Here is a 17,410-nt window from a genome sequence, read left to right as displayed (position 1 = left end):
CAGAAAACTTCAATTTACTCAAACAAGCCATATGAGTGTACAAGTCTCAAAACAGCTTAAGACCCTTACCTGAAATTTACAAGTAAAACAAGATTTCTAGCACTGGAATGGACAACCTGTGTTACCATGGGATTAATTAGTGCAACTAAAATGAATATTCTGCCATGGTTACTTTGTTCAGATCACTTCTTGTCATCTATTATACAGTTTTTACACTTAACTTGTTAATAATTCAGTTCTCTTGGAATGATTCCTATCTAAGAAAGGGCCAAATAAATAACTACGTACAAACATGCTGGTCCTCGGCTAGCAGACTTGATATGTCACTGTTGGGTTCCAAGGCTAAGCACGGTGTCCACTCTGTGGAATTTGGATGCACGATTAAGATCATATTTGCAAAGTGCCCTCAAAACTTTTGAAGCCCAAGGTCCAATTGTCTTACTTTCCTCTCCCATCATTGAAAACATCTTCAAGTGAATTGGAAGCACCATTTAAGGCAGCTGCAGTCCATTTGAATTTTTCTAATTTTGTTTCAGATTCTAGATTGGATTGAAGGAAAAGAGAGAAATATAAGAGCATTAATATCCACTCTTCACACTGTGCTCTGGGAAGGGGAGAACAAGTGGAAGCCAGTTGGCATGGCAGACCTAGTTACCCCTGAACAAGTAAAGAAGTACTATAGGAAGGCAGTACTTGTGGTTCATCCAGATAAGGTGAGTAGTTTTCTTGGGTATGTTAAAAGCTATTTATCAAACTGGTATTACTAAATTAATTCTGCAATCCTAAAAGGAAAATCTGCTAAACTTCCTGCTTTTGAACAGACACCCACGCAAGCACAGCAAGGCTCGGTGGGGAAGGGTTTGATATTGCCAGGGACAATAGGCTAGTTTCTGGGCATTTTTTCAGTCCACTTTTCTGCGGTACGGTTATTGTGTTGAACTCTGGCACTTCTAAGGTGGCAGCATCAGACTGTGGAGATAAGGATCTCCAGGGAAAGGAGAGAGAAGAGGGTCTCCAGCGGCTGGGCTGGACAGTAGTGCTTAGTGCTGCCTTACCCATCAGCCCCTGTTTGGTGAAGGAGGAATGAAGTGGAATGGATTCCCTTCAGATGCAAAGGTTGAAAAGCACTTTTACCACCACTCATATTATCATTCACTAGACCCAGCTACATGGGTGCTTGTCTAGCCACATGCTTTGCCTTCCTTCCGTTTGTTGTGTTGTCTTCTGAAGTTAGCACACCAATGAGACCATGCAGTACAGGAATTCAAGTCTCACTCCTCCTCCATAACACAGTGATGAGGTGTCGGAGCAGCCGGGGCTGAGTCCTGCCCTCACCGAAACTCCTGCCCGTCTCGGTCCCACTCGGATCAGTCTGAGAAAAGCCCAGTTACTGGAGCAGAGTTCTGTTAGGTTCTGGACATCTGCCAACCAAAATGCAGATCAGTGTAATCTGTGCTTAATCTCTACTTCTTGAATGGGTCTTGGGGAGGGTCCTCCAACTCCCAGGCCTCCCAGAGATTTCAGTGGTCCCATGTAAGCCACAGTAAACTGGATATAAAGTCTGCTGAAAGGTCCTGGTGGGAATTATGTGGCAGCTTCCAATTAAAAATAAATAAATAAATAAAAAAGATACAAAAAAAGAATAATCCAATAAGCACAGTAGTCCCTATGTAAATGGTGATTATATCTACATTATCTGTAGTGTCTGCAATAACACTCCTGTAAAAAGCAACAGAGGCTCTACACCAACAACACCATCACAGGACCTAACCAGATCAGCTACAACATCACCGGCTCATTCACCTGCACATCCACCAATGTTATATATGCCATCATGTGTCAGCAATGCCCCTCTGCTATGTACATTGGCCAAACTGGAGAGTCACTACGCAAGAGGATAAATGGACACAAGTCAGATATCAGGAATGGCAATATACAAAAACCTGTAGGAGAACACTTCAGCCTCCCTGGCCACACAATAGCAGATGTAAAGGTAGCCATCTTACAGCAAAAAAACTTCAGGACCAGACTCCAAAGAGAAACTGCTGAGCTCCAGTTCATTTGCAAATTTGACACCATCAGATCAGGATTAAACAAAGACTGTGAATGGCTATCCAACTACAGAAACAGTTTCTCCTCCCTTGGTGTTCACACCTCAACTGCTAGCAGAGCACCTCACCCTCCCTGATTGAACTAACCTTGTTATCTCCATACTGATTTATACCTGCCTCTGGAAATTTCCATTACTTGTGTCCGACAAAGTGGGCATTCACCCACGAAAGCTTATGCTCCGATACTTGTGTTTAGTCTTAAAGGTGTCACAGGACCCTCTGTTGCTTTTTACAGATTCAGACTAACACGGCTACCCCTCTGTTACTTGACTCCTGTAAAAGTATTAGGGCAGTTCACCCCTTTCAGGGCTCCTGTTTGTGGCTGTGTACAGATGTAAGAAGATAACATTGCATCTCTTGCACTTGGTTCACATTTTCATGCTTTTCTAACAACGAGAGCAAGAATTAAGGAATTTTTAAAAAAAAGAAAACTCCGATTCTGGAGCATAATCCCGCAGCAACGTCTGGGGTTGCAGAATACACGGGGCCTCGTGTTTATGCCCATCTGAGCCAGGATGAGTTGAAATGGAGCAGGTGGTGTATCTGCAGTATTGCTGTGCACGCACTGGTTCCCTAGACCAATTTAGATTGAGGTCCGTGCTGCGACAGCAGAACTTCCTCCATGACTTGGTGTATTTCTTTGAAGGTAAAAAGTCTAGGAGTGTTCATAGTCAGCAGGGCATGTTCAACTGGGAAAGTCGGACTCCAGCATAAAAGAATTTAACAGCGTTCTTGGAAATTGTTCTTCAGTTGCATTGTGGGGTACTAATGTAAGAGCTGCCGGGCAGTAGTTTCTACCTAAATTGGTTTTGATTTCATTTTTAAAGAGCCACTTGCTGAAAATGAAGATCATTCGCTAGAACTCCTTTAATACAAGATGGAAACTTTAGTATGTCTTCAGTTACATTGGGCAAATTAGACTAAACATTTGAAGCGATGCAGGCAAATGATGATCCCTCAGTGCCATTTAAACTCTGACTTTGGTATATATGGGGACTTGGGGAAAAGGGAATTACAGGTTCTGGATGAAAAAGCCACACAAACTTACAGCACTATAGAACAAATAAAAGTAAACAGAAAGAGGCTAAACAAGAGACTGTGTGAATTTCACTGTTCGTAAAATGCAGTTTTTTCTCAAACCCTGCTGCAGTTCTTCACATTCTTTAGACTTCTGCAGTAAGCATCTAATACCTGCTCTGTTTGTTTACAGGCCACAGGACAGCCTTATGAACAGTATGCCAAAATGATCTTCATGGAGTTGAGTGATGCGTGGTCAGAGTTTGAAAACCAGGGATCAAAATCCCTTTTCTAAAACTTCATCTGTACGGGATTTTCAAAATGTACGTGCAGCAAAATGGAGTGGAGTATTGTTAGTCTGAATTTCTTATCTCTATGATTTAGGGAAGAGTTTTGCATGATTTCAGCACAGTTTGAAATCATACACTCAGAAGTGGGTGATGCATTTTGTAAGATGCAGAATCCAAAACATACACAGATGCCCTCAGAAAACAGCTGCTCAGTGCTTCAGAATCTTAGCCCGAGAACAGATCTTTCCATTCCGGTTTAAATATGGTGAAATAGAAGTAACTTTAATGATGTCCACTGATTTTTGGTGTAATGGTATCAAAAGCGTAAGCCATTCCAAATCCACTGATTTTTTTATTTTTCTTTAAAAGAAACACACAACCTCAATTTGTACTTTATATTTTCAATAGTTATGATTTGATTTTGATGTTTGGTGCCGTCGCCTTATTCTAAGTGCTTTAGTTATATTATCAGCAGTGAATTTGCTCAGCATATCTTTTTGTTGAATCTATAAGAGGTGTACATTTTCATCTGTATTTTGTGTAATCATTCAGATAATCATTCTGTAAATAATTAAAATATTTTCTGACAATACCTGTGTTCCTTACAATGAATTGACAGTTGCTTAGCCAAAAAGCTCCCAGTTATGGGAAAGTCAGCCAGGGTTGTTGTTGATATATTTTTTTTTTAATGCATATCATGAACCTGGAAATAAATCTTAGCTTTAATATAAGGACTGCACATTCTAACTTTTTGTTATTTATTATGAACTTTTGAAAGGCACAACTATGACTAGCGTTTATTTTCCTACTCTGTGAATTTCAGCTTTTACTCGTATTTTTTTTTTCCAGTGGAATGTGCCTTCCATTGGCGTTATAAATACCGTACTAGAAAAAATGTTGACAGTCATTTATTCCGAAACTTGAAATGTGAGCACAAAACCGTTTACTCTGCTTTGATTTGTCTGTTTTAACTGAGTCAATGTTATATTGTTAGCTATCCTCTTGAAAGCATTTCCTGTGCTTATGCTGACAGTGGGATACTTATGTTGCATGTCTGAGAACTTGATTTTTAGAAGCCTGCATGCACATAGCTATGTATGCAAAGAACCAACCAGTGTGTATAGTTAGGACATCATATACTTGATGTACACTGTGAGTGCATTGGCTGGTGCAAGCCTAGTTGAGAACCCAGCGTGAGAACACAGCTCACTCCACTGTTGTTTCTCGTCTCTTTAAAAAAGAAACAAACAAATTAACATGTACAAGTATATGGATAATTGAATACTAACGACCAATGACTATTGTACAGTATTGTATAACTCCAAACTGTAAATCCCAGTTCCTGGGCTAGTTTGCAAATGTTTGTTAGAGTGATATTTAAGTTTTGGTGACCATCTCTTGCACTGGAACTTTGCTACCCAAGTCGCTTAAAAGATGTATTTTTAATCAATTTGCCTTTGCATCCAATTTGGATTCTTAACTGCAAAAGGCGCTGCAGTGACATCAAGGCAGCTGTCTTACAATGAGCATCTTCTGATTTTTCTATTCCGATTATCCCACAATTTGCATGAAATGAGGCTTTCCACTGCCAAATCGACATCACAGTGAATGGGTTGGAGAAGAGGTTGGTTGGTTTGTTTGTATGCTGGGTACACTTTACGGGCTCCCACCAAACTCAGATACAACACAGTTGAACTGTTACCTCTGTATGTAATGTGTGCACATATATTCGGTCACTGTGAATTTTGAAAGAGTCGAGGAGGATTATTGAACTCTGATCTGAAACGCAAAGTATGGCCTTAGGCTGGTACAGCTCTGAATTGGCCTTAATCTCATTGGTTCTTCTTCGAGTGTTTGCTCACGTCGATTCTATTCTGGGTGTGTGCGCATCCACATGCACAGTTGTCAGAGACTTTTGCCTTAGCTGTATCCGCAGGCTTGGCTGTGGTGCCTTCTGGAGTGCCACACTCGTGCGTCGGTACATCAGGCGCCACCGGCCCTACGCCCCCTCAGTTCCTTCTTGCCGCCTGTGCTGGTTGGTCCAAGTGCCTCGCAGGTGGTCAGTGGTTCTTTCCCTTTGAGTTACAGCTGTAAATAGTTTTGTTTGTTGTAGATTAGTTAGTAAGTAGCTGTTAAGTACTAAGTTAGTCCGTAAGGGTCCCGGTGGGGACTTTGCCCCAGGCAGGGCATGCCCCAGTCACCGGGTTTTAAGCCCTGCCTGTTAGTGACCTGCATGGCAGCTGTCTGAAGTGCCTGGGGGAATCCCAGGTAAAAGAAAAGTGTTGCGTCTGTAAGAACTTTTGTCCCAAGACACCGAAAGAACGCGACATTCGTTTGAAGGCCCTCCTCATGGAGGCTGCTCTCCAGCCTCAGAGCTGTCCCAGCCGGATGCAACTCCCAGCACGTTGGGCTCGGTGTGTAGTGCACCGCTGGCACCGGGCTCTACCTGGCACCGATCCCCAAGAAGAAATCTAAAAAGTAGGAACCAGCACTGAGCAAGATGGACCAAGGGGCATTGGGTCAAGGACCTGTTTTGGCCACTGGCCCATGCCAGAGCCCCAGGGGGACATGTCCCTGAGTGGACCTCCTAACCCCCAAGGGATCTGCCACTGATTCCAGGGAGCGGTAGGAGACCCAGACTTATGGCGGAGTTAACGCCTTCCCCGCTCCCTGCGCTGAGAAAGCAAAGGACATCGTGTATGACGATGGACCCAGCAAAGGCTCTCTACGAGGGCAAGCCAGCCATGAAAGCCTCCCAGAAGGCGAGTGAATGCTGCCAGTTTCTGGAGCTGAGGCAGAACTCCTTGTCGCTGAGTCCCTGGTTTCCGCATTAGCCCAGGTCACCGGTTCACCACCACAGATCGCCAGCCCTCCCGGTTTCCATCCTCTCATTGCCCTCCCGGTTTCCATCCTCTCATTGGCTCCAATTCACTGCGCTTCCCCTTGGCCTCTCCTCGGCACCGTGAGTATTTACAAAATGCCTGGCCCCAATAGTCGCTTACCTGAGGCATTGGGGGGGCCCAGGTCTATCCTTATCTCAACGATTGGCTCATCAAGGGCAAGTCGCGGGATCAAATGCAGAACAGTCTCTTGATCTGGTGCGTTCCACCAGTCACGACCTGGGCCTGTTAGTGAATGAAAAGAAATCGACCCTCATACCAGTGCAACGATAGAGTTTATTGAGGCAGTCCTCAACTCCACATGGGCCAGAGCCTTCCTTCGGGAGGCCCTTTTCCAAGCCATTTCGGATGTGATTTCCTGTATAAGGGGCCACCTGCTCACCACTGCCCGCACTTGCCTATGGTGGCTAGGCCACATGGCTGCCTGTACTTACACGGTCCATTATGCCCAGCTCCACCTCCGGCCGCTGCAGGCTTGGTTGGCATCGGTCTATATCCCCAACAGGCATGACCTCGATCTGGTAGTCAAGGTGCCGGACCACGCCCAGTCATCACTGCCATGGTGGTTGGACCCCCACATTGGCATTGCAGGGAGTTCCCTTGGCGGTCCCATCGCTAACTCTGGTTTCCGACGTCTTGGACCTGGGCTGGGGGACCCATCTAGGTGAGCTCAGTACACAAGGCCGCTGGTCGGGGTTTGACCGCTCCCTCCACATAAATGTCAGGGAGCTCAGAGCGGTTTGCCTGGCCTGTCAGGGTTTTCAGTCCCACGTACAAGGCAAAGTGGTTCAAATCCTGATGGATGACATCGCCATGATGTTTTATATCAACAAAAGCAAGATGGAGCCAGGTCACCAGCCCTCTGCCAGGAAGCTCTGGGACTTCTGTGTGCAGCATGCTGTTCATCTCGTGGCAGCACACCTCCCTGGAACCAGGAACATGTTAGCAGCTTGCCTCAGCAGAGCCTTCTCGTCTCTCCACGAATGGTCACTCCACCCCGAGGTGAACAGCGGGATCTTGTGAAAGTGGGGATCTCTCCAGGTGGACTTGTTCACAACTTGACAGAAAAGGAAATGCCATCTGTTCTGCTCATTTCGGGGGATCAACGGGCTCCTTGTCGGACGCCTTCTTTCTTCCGTGGTCGGGGCTCTGATGTTCACTTTCCCACCAGTGTCGTTGCTTCACAGAGTCCTCGTGAAGATAAATGGACACAGCCAAGGTTAACCTGATGGCCCTGGCTTGGCCTCGGCACACTGATGGACCTGTTGGCCACGTCCCTGCTGCAGCGCCCCTCGGGCTGGATCTTCTCTCCCAGAATCACGGCAGGCTTTGCACCCGAATCTGGCAGCTCTGCACCTGACCGCTTGGTTGCCGCATGGTTAACTGCGGAAGAGCAGGAGTGGTCGGCCCACATCCAGCAGATCCTACTGGGGAGTAAAAAGCCCTCCACTAGAGCAACCTTCCTGGCCAAATGGAAACTATTCACGTGCCACGGCCCTAGGGGTTAGGCCTGAGCAGGCCTTGCTGCAGTCGATCCTGGACTACCTTGTGCATCTCAAGCTCCATCAATTAGGCTGATATGGCGGCTAAGTGGACCTTTTCACCCTCCGTTCCAGGGCAGGTCGGTCTTCGCTCATAACATGACAGTCTGGTTCTTGAAAGGTCTGGAGTGACTTTACCCCCAGGTCTGGGACCCAGTCCCTCTGTGGGACCTGAATCTGGTGCTTGCCAAGCTCAAGAGAGCTCCCTTCGAGCCCTTGGCATCCTGTTCCCTTCGTCTGCTCTCCTGCAAGCTGTCATTCCTGGTGGCGATCACTTCTGCCTGAAGGGTCTCTGAGATCTGGGCAGTTACCTCGGGCCTGTCCTATACAACGTTTTCCTGGACAAGGTCCACCTGCAGCCGCATCCAGCTTTCCTGCCCAAGGTGGTTTCGCAATTTCACATGAGCAGGACATATTTTTGTCAGTCTTCCTGAAGCCTCATAAGTCTGAGGAGGAACGTAGGTTGCACTCCCTGCAAGCCTTCTACATCGAGAGGACCAAGCCATTCCGCAAGTTGTCACCGTGGCCAATAGGATGAAAGGTCATCCAGTGTCCACCTGGAGAATTTAATCCGGGATCACTGCCTGCATCCGATTTTGCTATCATCAGGCAAAAGTGCCTCCACCGGCGATTGTAACCACCCACTGAACTAGAGCACAAGCCTTGGCAGCGGCCTTCCTGGCCCATGTGCCAATTCTAAACATCTGCAGGACCACCACCTGGTCATCCATTCACACGTTCACCTCTCACTATGCACTTACCCAGCAAGCCCGAGACAATGCTGGCTTCGGTAGAGCAGTATTACAAGCTGCACATCCGTTAATTCTGAGACCACCTCCGGGGATACTGCTTGTGAGTCACTTAGAATGGAATCGACATGAGCAAGCACTCGAAGAATTAAAAATGGTTACCCACCTTTTCACATCTGTTCTTGGAGAGGGAAGGGGGGACGGATAGCTCAGTGGTTTGCGCATTGGCCTGCTAAACCCAGGATTGTGAGTTCAATCCTTGAGGGGGCTATTTAGGGATCTGGGGCAAAAATCTGTCTGGGGATTGGTCCTGCCTTGAGCAGGGGGTTGGACTAGATGACCTCCTGAGGTCCCTTCCACCCCTGATATTCTATGATTCTGTGTGTTGCTCATGTCCATTCCATTACCTACCCACCTGCCCCTCTGTCGGAGTTGCCGGCAAGAAGGAACTGAGAGGGCGTAGGGTCGCTGGCACCTGATATAACGACAAATGAGCACAGCACTCCAGAGGGTGCCATAGCTGGCCCTACAAACACAACTAAGGCAAAAGTCTCTGACAACTGTGCATGTGGTTACCTAGGGTGGAATGGACATGAGAAACTCACTTTACATGTTTGGGGCCCTTCATACAACTTGTATACAAGGCCTATTTTCATGAAATTTAGGGTCCTCTTGGGAGGGCTGAAGTATTAAGATTATAAGGACTTTTACAAATCTATCTGGGGCAAGGTAATGTAAAGCAATGTAAGTTGTATACCCAGGGGGTGGGGAAGAGTGGTTTGGACCATTAGGCAGTAGTGCATTTTTAAACTTTGTTGGGCCAGGACATTTTAAAGGGAGGTTGTCAGTTTTAAAATCATGTAGCAAAGAAATAAGAAAAAAACACCAAGTATAGCTACTAAGATTACTGTAACGGAAAAGGTTAGAGAACTATTTTTTTCTGTTTACTTTGTGTATTTCACAGCACTTCATGTGCAGTCACTTTCACGCTTTCTCTTGTATCATCAGTGTGCGGGTTTTGGGGGCAGCCACAGGGAGCAATTTAAAATAATAAAAATTGGCGAGGTGAGGGAAGGACAAGTACAGGACCAAAAACTCAAGTCAGTTTGAAATGTGGCTAGGTTTCCAGTGTGGTGTCCTTTGAAGTCTAGGAGAACTGGGGAGTGTGGTAGTGGATTTTTAAGAAAAGACTATTTCTGCCAGTTACTGTGAAGTCTTTGTGAAGTAATGAAGTATGGAGAGGCGATATGAATAACAAAGAGCCTAGAGTTACCCCCTTAACCAATGTGGGGTACTGCAAGGAATGAGTTGCCTGCCTTTCATCCAAGTTGTCTCCATTTAATTGACGGGTGAAGTGATAGAGATGTATGAAGTCTTTGGGGATGGAAGATGCTGTATGGATGTGTAATTAGTAAATCTTGCTAGAGACACTTGATTGCCTTGGACTGAACTGTTTATTATGGGATACAAGAATGTATATAGTAGACAGTGGGTTTCAGTAAAGAACTGTTCACGTTTCCGTTTGTGGGTTTTCAGAAATCACAATCATCATCACTGTTGAAATGCCACAGTCTCTAGTACAAGGAGCAGCGGATCTCCACCATGGCTGGGGACAGGAAGTGCCACCACTGCACATGGTGCTTAATCTTACAAAACCTGTCACTGGACCTTTTAATGTCAACGCAGCACAGCCATGACTTCTGGGCATCAGTATTTAATCCTGGGTACCTAGAGTTAGGCATCTAAAATAAGTGGCCTAATCTTCAAAGGACTGAGCCCTGTAGTTCCTGTGGAAGTGAACAGAGTGATTAGCACTTGATCTCTTTCACTTAACTGCCCAGCCTTAGGCACCCCAACTTGAAAACACCAGCCTCTGTTTTTTAGTGTTTCAGCAGAAATACCTCAACTCAGGAAACTGCAGGGAACTTAAATGATGCACCTCAAAGAAAGGAAAAGCTGAGCTGCCCCATCTCAGAATCAGATGGTGGAGCGTGACTTAAATATTTGAGACCAGTGTATGGAACACGTGCCCGTTCCCTGCTGGTTTCTGTTTAGAAGTTCAGATGAAGTTCTAGCAAGTTAGTGTTCTGAACTGAGACTGTAAACAGCAGAGTCGCTTCTCAGAGAAAAGTGCCATCAACGTAATGATTAAAGGCTAGACAAAGCTAAGTATTCACTAATGATTGGTAGTGTATTGGGAAGGGCAGCCACCTGGTGACGGTTCTGTCGCTTCTAATTCTGACATCATTCCTTTCCCGAGCTGTTATACTGGCTGAGGTGAGCAGGGCCTTTTCAGGCCCACCTGCCATAATGAGCAACAGGTGGTGAAGTGTCGGGGCAAGACTGACTTTTAGCCCTAATGACCCCCAAAATGCCAGTTACAGGTCAGGAGACCTTGATCTGTAACTGGCCCAGATGACCAGCATGCACGCAATTGTCACCCAGGAAATAGTTCTACTGAAAGAAAAGCCAGTGGGGGAACCCTCCCCCACCACTGGGACACATTCTTTCTATTGGTTGAATGTTGTGATTAATTTAATCTTTGATGAAACAATTCCGCATGACACACCCACAGTCCAAAAGATACACATCTAAATACATGTCCTAATTGAAAATAATGCAGCCATTTTAGTTAGTCTCTTCCTACAGCCAGACACAGTGTGGCTGGAGTGTGTAAGTGGCTAGTGAGTACACGTCTAGAGGAACTGCTGAGTTCAGTGCTGTTTTTCTTTTACCTAGAATGGCATTAGCAGAATAAGTGAGTCGGGTATTTAACAGTTGTATTAAGGAGTAATGGTGGTTAAATTAGGAAAAATGACCAACACTTCGGAAAAACTATTCCTAATTTTATTGTTTAACCCTGGCTAAAGATTCGACGTACAGTAGAACCTCCCTAGGGTCTTGCTTTTCAGAAGTTCTAGGTGTTCCAGTTTCCATTCTCTCCAGAGGAAGTTTTGGGGGCCCACCGATGCGAAGGGGGAGGCCTTTGAGCCCGTTAGTGATGTTTACAAGCAGTTAGCGCTAGGGAGCAGGGGTAGTGCTGATCAGTTGCAGAGAACCATGTCACCCTGCTCCCTCTTGCCCCTGGCTGAGGCCTGATCCACAGCTACTTTTATTTACATAGCAACAAGTGCGGGCTAGGCCCTCGAGAAGCAAGAGAAAAACAGCCCTTCCCCAGAAAGCTTGCAAGGAGTTTAATGGTGAGAGGATGGAAAATGAAAAATAAATGAGCAATAAATAAGATCTAGCAAGAGCAGGTCCATCAACTTCTGTTCCTAATGAGACTGAAGTGGCAGCAGGGTCTCTCTTTGCTCCCTCTGCAGCTGGAGGAGAAGTAGACATGTGACACCACTCAGTAATCCCAACCTCCCTGGTCTGTAGCCCAGTGCCCTGCAAACCCCTTTCTTCGTACTTGGAACCTCACTGGTAACTGGGGTGACCAGAGGTCCTGATTTTATAGGGACAGTCCCGATATTTGGGGCTTTTTCTTATATAGGCTCCTATTACTCCCCACTCTCTGTCCCGATGTTTCACACTTGCTATCTGGTCACCCTACTGGTAATGCAAACCTGCAATGAGATTTCAGTTTAACTGCAGCCCTTACAATTCATTACAAAATGCAATGCCCTGGATGTACCAGCTAATCCTGCTGGCAGATGCATGCCTTCAGCCATACTGAAATGCTGCGTGTTTACCTTCTCACTTGTTAACTGCTCATTTAAATGTAAACGGTAGCTCTTCTCACTGGACTGCCCCTTACTGGTTGCGTTGTTCTCTCCCCTTCCTCCTCAGCATCTCATTCCCAAGCATGTTAAGTCTTTAAAATTAGAACAAGTACCCATCACAACTTGATTTTATATGCTCTGTTAGTAACTCAGCATGTGGTGCTTCGTCATCAAAAATATTTAGCGAGACAAGGTGGGTGAGGTAATACCTTTTTTTTGGACCAACTTCTATTAGTGAGAGACAGGCTTTTGAACCACGCAGAGCTCTTCTTCAGGTTAGTCCAATAAAGGATATTACTTCACCCACCCTGTCTCTCTAATACCCTGGGACCCACACGGCTACAACTACACTACATAAAAAAATATTTAGAGCATTTTAGAGTCTGAGGTAAAACTGAAGGTAACAACGTGCACTTAAGAGTTAGAAACAAACAATTGTCCCCTGAGAAGTTCATTTGATATAGACTCATAGACTCATAGACTTTAAGGTCAGAAGGGACCATTATGATCATCTGGTCTGACCCCCTGCATGCTGCAGGCCACAAAACCGTCCCTACCCCTTCCCTTGACTCCGCTGTTGAAGTCCCCAATCCTGTGTTTTAGTGACTTCAATTGGCATCGCAGATGAATTGAAGTTCATACAGATTGCCGGCCTGTTGATGTAGTCCTGTATTATGTCTTAAACTTTGCACTTGCTGTGTTTGCAAAGGTGGTATTCCGTCTGGTTATCCACTGTATTTCAGCCTACAAGCGGTGCAGCCTCTAAAGACCACACTTGGTATACTGAACTGTAATGCTTTGTGGTCTGGATCTGGAGTCCTTTCAGGCCTACTGTGAATGAAAAGCAACCGTCTTTGCATGTTATCAGTTCATGGCTGCAGCCACAAAGGAGTTAGTCCTCGACAAAGTCAACACTGCTGTAGTGCAGGAGCAAACTTAAGAGGATGTAGCGTAAATCATTGTGGAGGAGCAGAGGTCAACAGCCCGATTCTAAACTCACTTAAAACACCAGTGTAAAAAAGTCACCGCTACTCCATTGACTGCGGTGGGATTATTCATGCCTTGCACCATCATCATCACATGCAGAATCAGAGGCTAAGACTTGTATAGTCTCTGGTCTCCAACTGTTTTCAGAGCAGCACTGCCTGCCTGCAATCAGTTAAATCCAGGACCAAGGCCTGGCTGCAGGGACCGTTTTTGGGGAGTGGGGCAGTGAGGGAAGGGAATATACAATGTGAAAGTGAGGGACAGTTCTAGTCATTGTTTCTGGGGTAATAAACTGTAGACAATAGGAATTTGTCAGCTCTGTAGGGTAGGGCAATTGAGCTGTGACTATAGATCTGACCCAAAGGAGAGCTGACAGTGAAGGCGTGGTTAAGAATAGTTCAGTGTACTTTAAAGATGACCTAAAAGGAGGGCAATATCTTCCTGAAAGTGTGTGTGGTGGTGATGATGAAATCCGCTTACTTTTTCTTTAACTGTAAGAACACCAGGCAAGCCAAGCCTGGCCTTCCCTACTTTGGCTTGAGAACTCGGACATATCCAATAGGAATAGAATAGTGATTTAGAATTGAGCATTTTGGTATTTTCATCCAGTGCTAGCCATATAGAATCATTAACAGAGAAGTCTTTTCTCCCTAGTGGGTGTTAGCTATGGAGTTAAGTAGGCTACCCAAAGAACAGTCTGATTAAATAGCCCTTCCACTTTGTCACCTCTTTCCTCCAGCAAAGAAGGTAGGCAGGACCTGAAATTGTCCTCTTAAGCCACACTGGCCAGGAGGGATGTGAGCATAAATAGCAATACAGGGACACTTTCAGCCCTTCATCCATCAGCAAAACAGGCAAGTAGTCTTTCCCTTTGCACTTCAGTGTAAAGTGAACTGCTGCTCCGTTAGTGCTCACACTCACTAGATTGAATTGTGGGGTTTTTTTACCTCCTCTTAGAAGAGCTGGCTTTGTACCATGAGCAGAATGAGTTCCTCTCCAAGCAGAGTTTGTTCTCTCAAAGTTGTGTTCTGGGCATTAAGATTTTGCACAAATACGGGCCTGACCTGGGAGGTGCTGAGGACTTGCAATTCTCAGTCATTGGGACTCTCAAATGTTCAGCGTCTCCGGATCAGACTTTTAATTTTCCCAGCCACTTGCAATGTAGGCCCAATAGTTTAATTTGCTGCCTATGAAAAATAGTTGCAGGGTCTTAGGAGTTTAATTAATTGATTTTAAAAGTGATTCACTTGTATAAGTTCTACACTTAGTTTTCCAAGAATTTCTTTATCACAAATACTTTGATATTGTGAATGAGGTTAAAATAAAACCTTAACGTTTTGGTCTTGCACTTTTCTTTGTGGGTCAGCTGATGTTTTTCTGTTGGAGTTGAAGGTAATCAGCCTTCAAAATCACTAATAAGAATGTGTCACTTTCCCACTGCTTTAGTCTACTCCTAATGCAGAAATCTTTTAACTACCAGAGATGTGTATTCAGAATATTTAGCAATGGTCATAGAGTATTGAAATCTGTGTATTAAGGTAAGAGAATAACAAATGGACTATGGTCCTAATCTCTTTGAATCTTGCATAATTCACTTACCCCCTGTTTAAGATAAGTTTATTGCCAGACTGGTGGTTATACTGCCTCACATTTTAAAACAGACACTCCAAAAATATGACTGCAACTGTTCTATGAAGGATGCATTTTCTGATTGAAGTTTTTTGATGAAGTGTTGCAAAACAGGATTGAGAGGCCTCCAGAAACCTCTCTTTAATTGAATGTACTGTATATTTGCAATTTAGTCTTCTAGCATCTAAATTAGGAAGATTTAAATCACTTGGAGATACTTTGTGTAATTTTATGTAGTTGCTACTGTACTTTTTATTTGAGTTTTTTGTTTTCTGAGTGGAAGGACAAAGGAAGTTTGTACCTTGTTTTCGGCATCTTTATCAGGAAATGCAATGTATCAAGTCATTTTGCTACTAGTGAAATGAAAATCTATACATGTGTATGTATATAAAGGAAATAGTCTAAGATTAAACCTTGTAAACAAAAAATGAATGGGCTATTAATGTTGGGCACAACGTTTTTGAACAAAACACTTTGTTTGAAATGTGACATGATTCAAGCAATGATCAATTAAAACAAAACAAACACAGTTTCTGCCTATTTCTTTCTTTAAAAGAAGAGGAAAGAACTTAACTTTTCCTCACAAAACTTATTTTCAAAGCCTCTTTAAATGTTTCTGTATTACATTAGGCAGGCAACGTGGGTTACAATTAAGCAAACCTCATACTTGCAGTTACACTCTTATGTAGACTGTGTGATGGGTTTGGTCACAGAGACCCCCCTTGGGACTGTCACCTGATGTGCTGCAATTACCTCTGAGTCCATTTTCCCTGCCAGCTTGGGACTCCAGAACCCTGCCTTGTTGAGCCAGACACGCTAGCCTGCTGCAACACAGACCCAGGTCTGGTCCATGCCCCCAAAGCTGCAGACTTTAACCAAAAACTTTTCAGCAGGTCACCTATCTCCAGCACCCAGACAGCCAGTTCCCAATGGGATCCAAACCCCAAATAAATCCATTTTATTCTATACTTATGCAGGGTAAACTCATAAATTGTCTGCCCTCTATAACACTGATAGAGAGCTATGCACAGCTGTTTGCTCCCTCAGGTATTAATCACTTACTCTGGATTAATAAACAAAAGTGAGTTTATTAAGTATAAAATGTAGGATTTAAGTGGTTTTAAGTAATAACACAGAAAAAAGTAAGTCACCAAGCAAAATAAAACAAAACACGCAAGTCTAAGCCTAATACATTAAGAAACTGATTACAGGTAAATTTCACCCTCAGATGTTCCAATAAGCTTCTTTCACAGACTAGACTCCTTCCTAGTCTGGGCCCAATCCTTTCCCCTGGTACAGTCCTTGTTAGTTCCAGCAGGCATCTTAAGTGGAAAGCAGGGCCTTTTCTCATGACTGGAACCCTCTTTGTCCTGCTCCATCCCCTTTTATACCTTTGGCACAAGGCGGGCCTCTTGTGTGTCTCTAGGTCCCCACCCCTCTTTCTAAATGGAAAACTACCAGGTTTAAGATGGATTCCAGTTCAGGTGACATGATCACATGTCCTGTCAGACCTCATTCTTCATTACCCAGGAGCTGGCCGACACATACACAGGAAGGCTTGCAGGTAAACAGAGCCATTCACAGTTCATTGATTCTGAAGCACCTTTAATGGCTTCCACTTAATATGTCTACATCAGTAATACAAGTTTATATCTTATTCTCCTAACTCCAGACATAGAAATAATACATGCAAACAAATAGAATGAACACACTCAGTAGATCATAAGCTTTGTAATGATAACTTATAAGAGACCTTTTGCGTGAAGCCTATGCCAGTCACATCATATTTACACTCAGAAGCATATTTCCATAAAACATTATGGAGTGCAACGTGACCCAGTGCTTGAGTGCCCTGAGTGGATATGTGAAGATGGGCTTTCAACGATCCAGTTTAAAGATGCTCCAATGGGGGCAGAATGTGGAGGGGCCAGAGAGCTTCCTGCCGTGTAGCATGTGAGGCAGGGAGCAGAGTACCTGGTATCCCTGGGCGGGGGTCATCTCTCAGCTGGAAGGGACGGGAGTAACTTCCCTCAGTTCTTGGTTGGCTGTGAAGGGGGGGGTCAGAATGGTCTGAGGCTGCTTCCCCTAGCACCTGGCTGCAGTCAGCTCCCCACCTTGCTTGTCCTCCTGCCCATTCACCTCCAGGCTGTAAGGGTCTGTGGAGCCAGGCGAGGCCTGAAATCAGCAGCTTCCCTTCTCCCCTCCCCCAACGCTTGAGGTGCGAGGCACCTGGGAAGGGGGGAGCTTCTGGGGATAGGGGAACACCACAGTGAGGACTACATGGGCTTGGGGGAGAGGGAAGAGGAGTCCTGGAGGGTCTAGGCAGGAGATGAGGGGTTGGAGCAGCCCTGGAGGAATCAAGGGACCGTATGGGGGAGGGCAGAGTCAGGAGCTGCTTTGGGGGGGGGAGCTGGATGATTGGTGCAGCAGAGAGAAGGAAAATGGGCTGCTCTGGGGGAAG

General features: G+C 45.1%; 1 protein-coding gene across 3 annotated transcripts in view; it reads left to right on the top strand.

Moving 5' to 3' along the window:
* The window catches only part of GAK (cyclin G associated kinase), a 124,663-nt gene extending 109,185 nt beyond the window's left edge, over positions 1-15,478 (top strand). For all 3 annotated transcript variants that reach the window (XM_054031398.1, XM_054031397.1, XM_054031396.1), the window contains exons 27-28: positions 537-713; positions 3,322-15,478. In XM_054031398.1, the coding sequence (XP_053887373.1) occupies positions 537-713; positions 3,322-3,423 (279 nt within the window). In that variant the 3' untranslated portion in view covers positions 3,424-15,478. The remainder of the gene's footprint in view (positions 1-536; positions 714-3,321) is intronic.
* Positions 15,479-17,410: the final 1,932 nt, after the last annotated feature.

This window comes from Malaclemys terrapin, chromosome 6 (assembly GCF_027887155.1).
Source record: "Malaclemys terrapin pileata isolate rMalTer1 chromosome 6, rMalTer1.hap1, whole genome shotgun sequence".
NCBI lineage: Eukaryota > Metazoa > Chordata > Testudines > Emydidae > Malaclemys > Malaclemys terrapin.
Note: the sequence above shows the minus strand (reverse complement) of the source record. Positions and strands in the feature narration are given on the sequence as shown.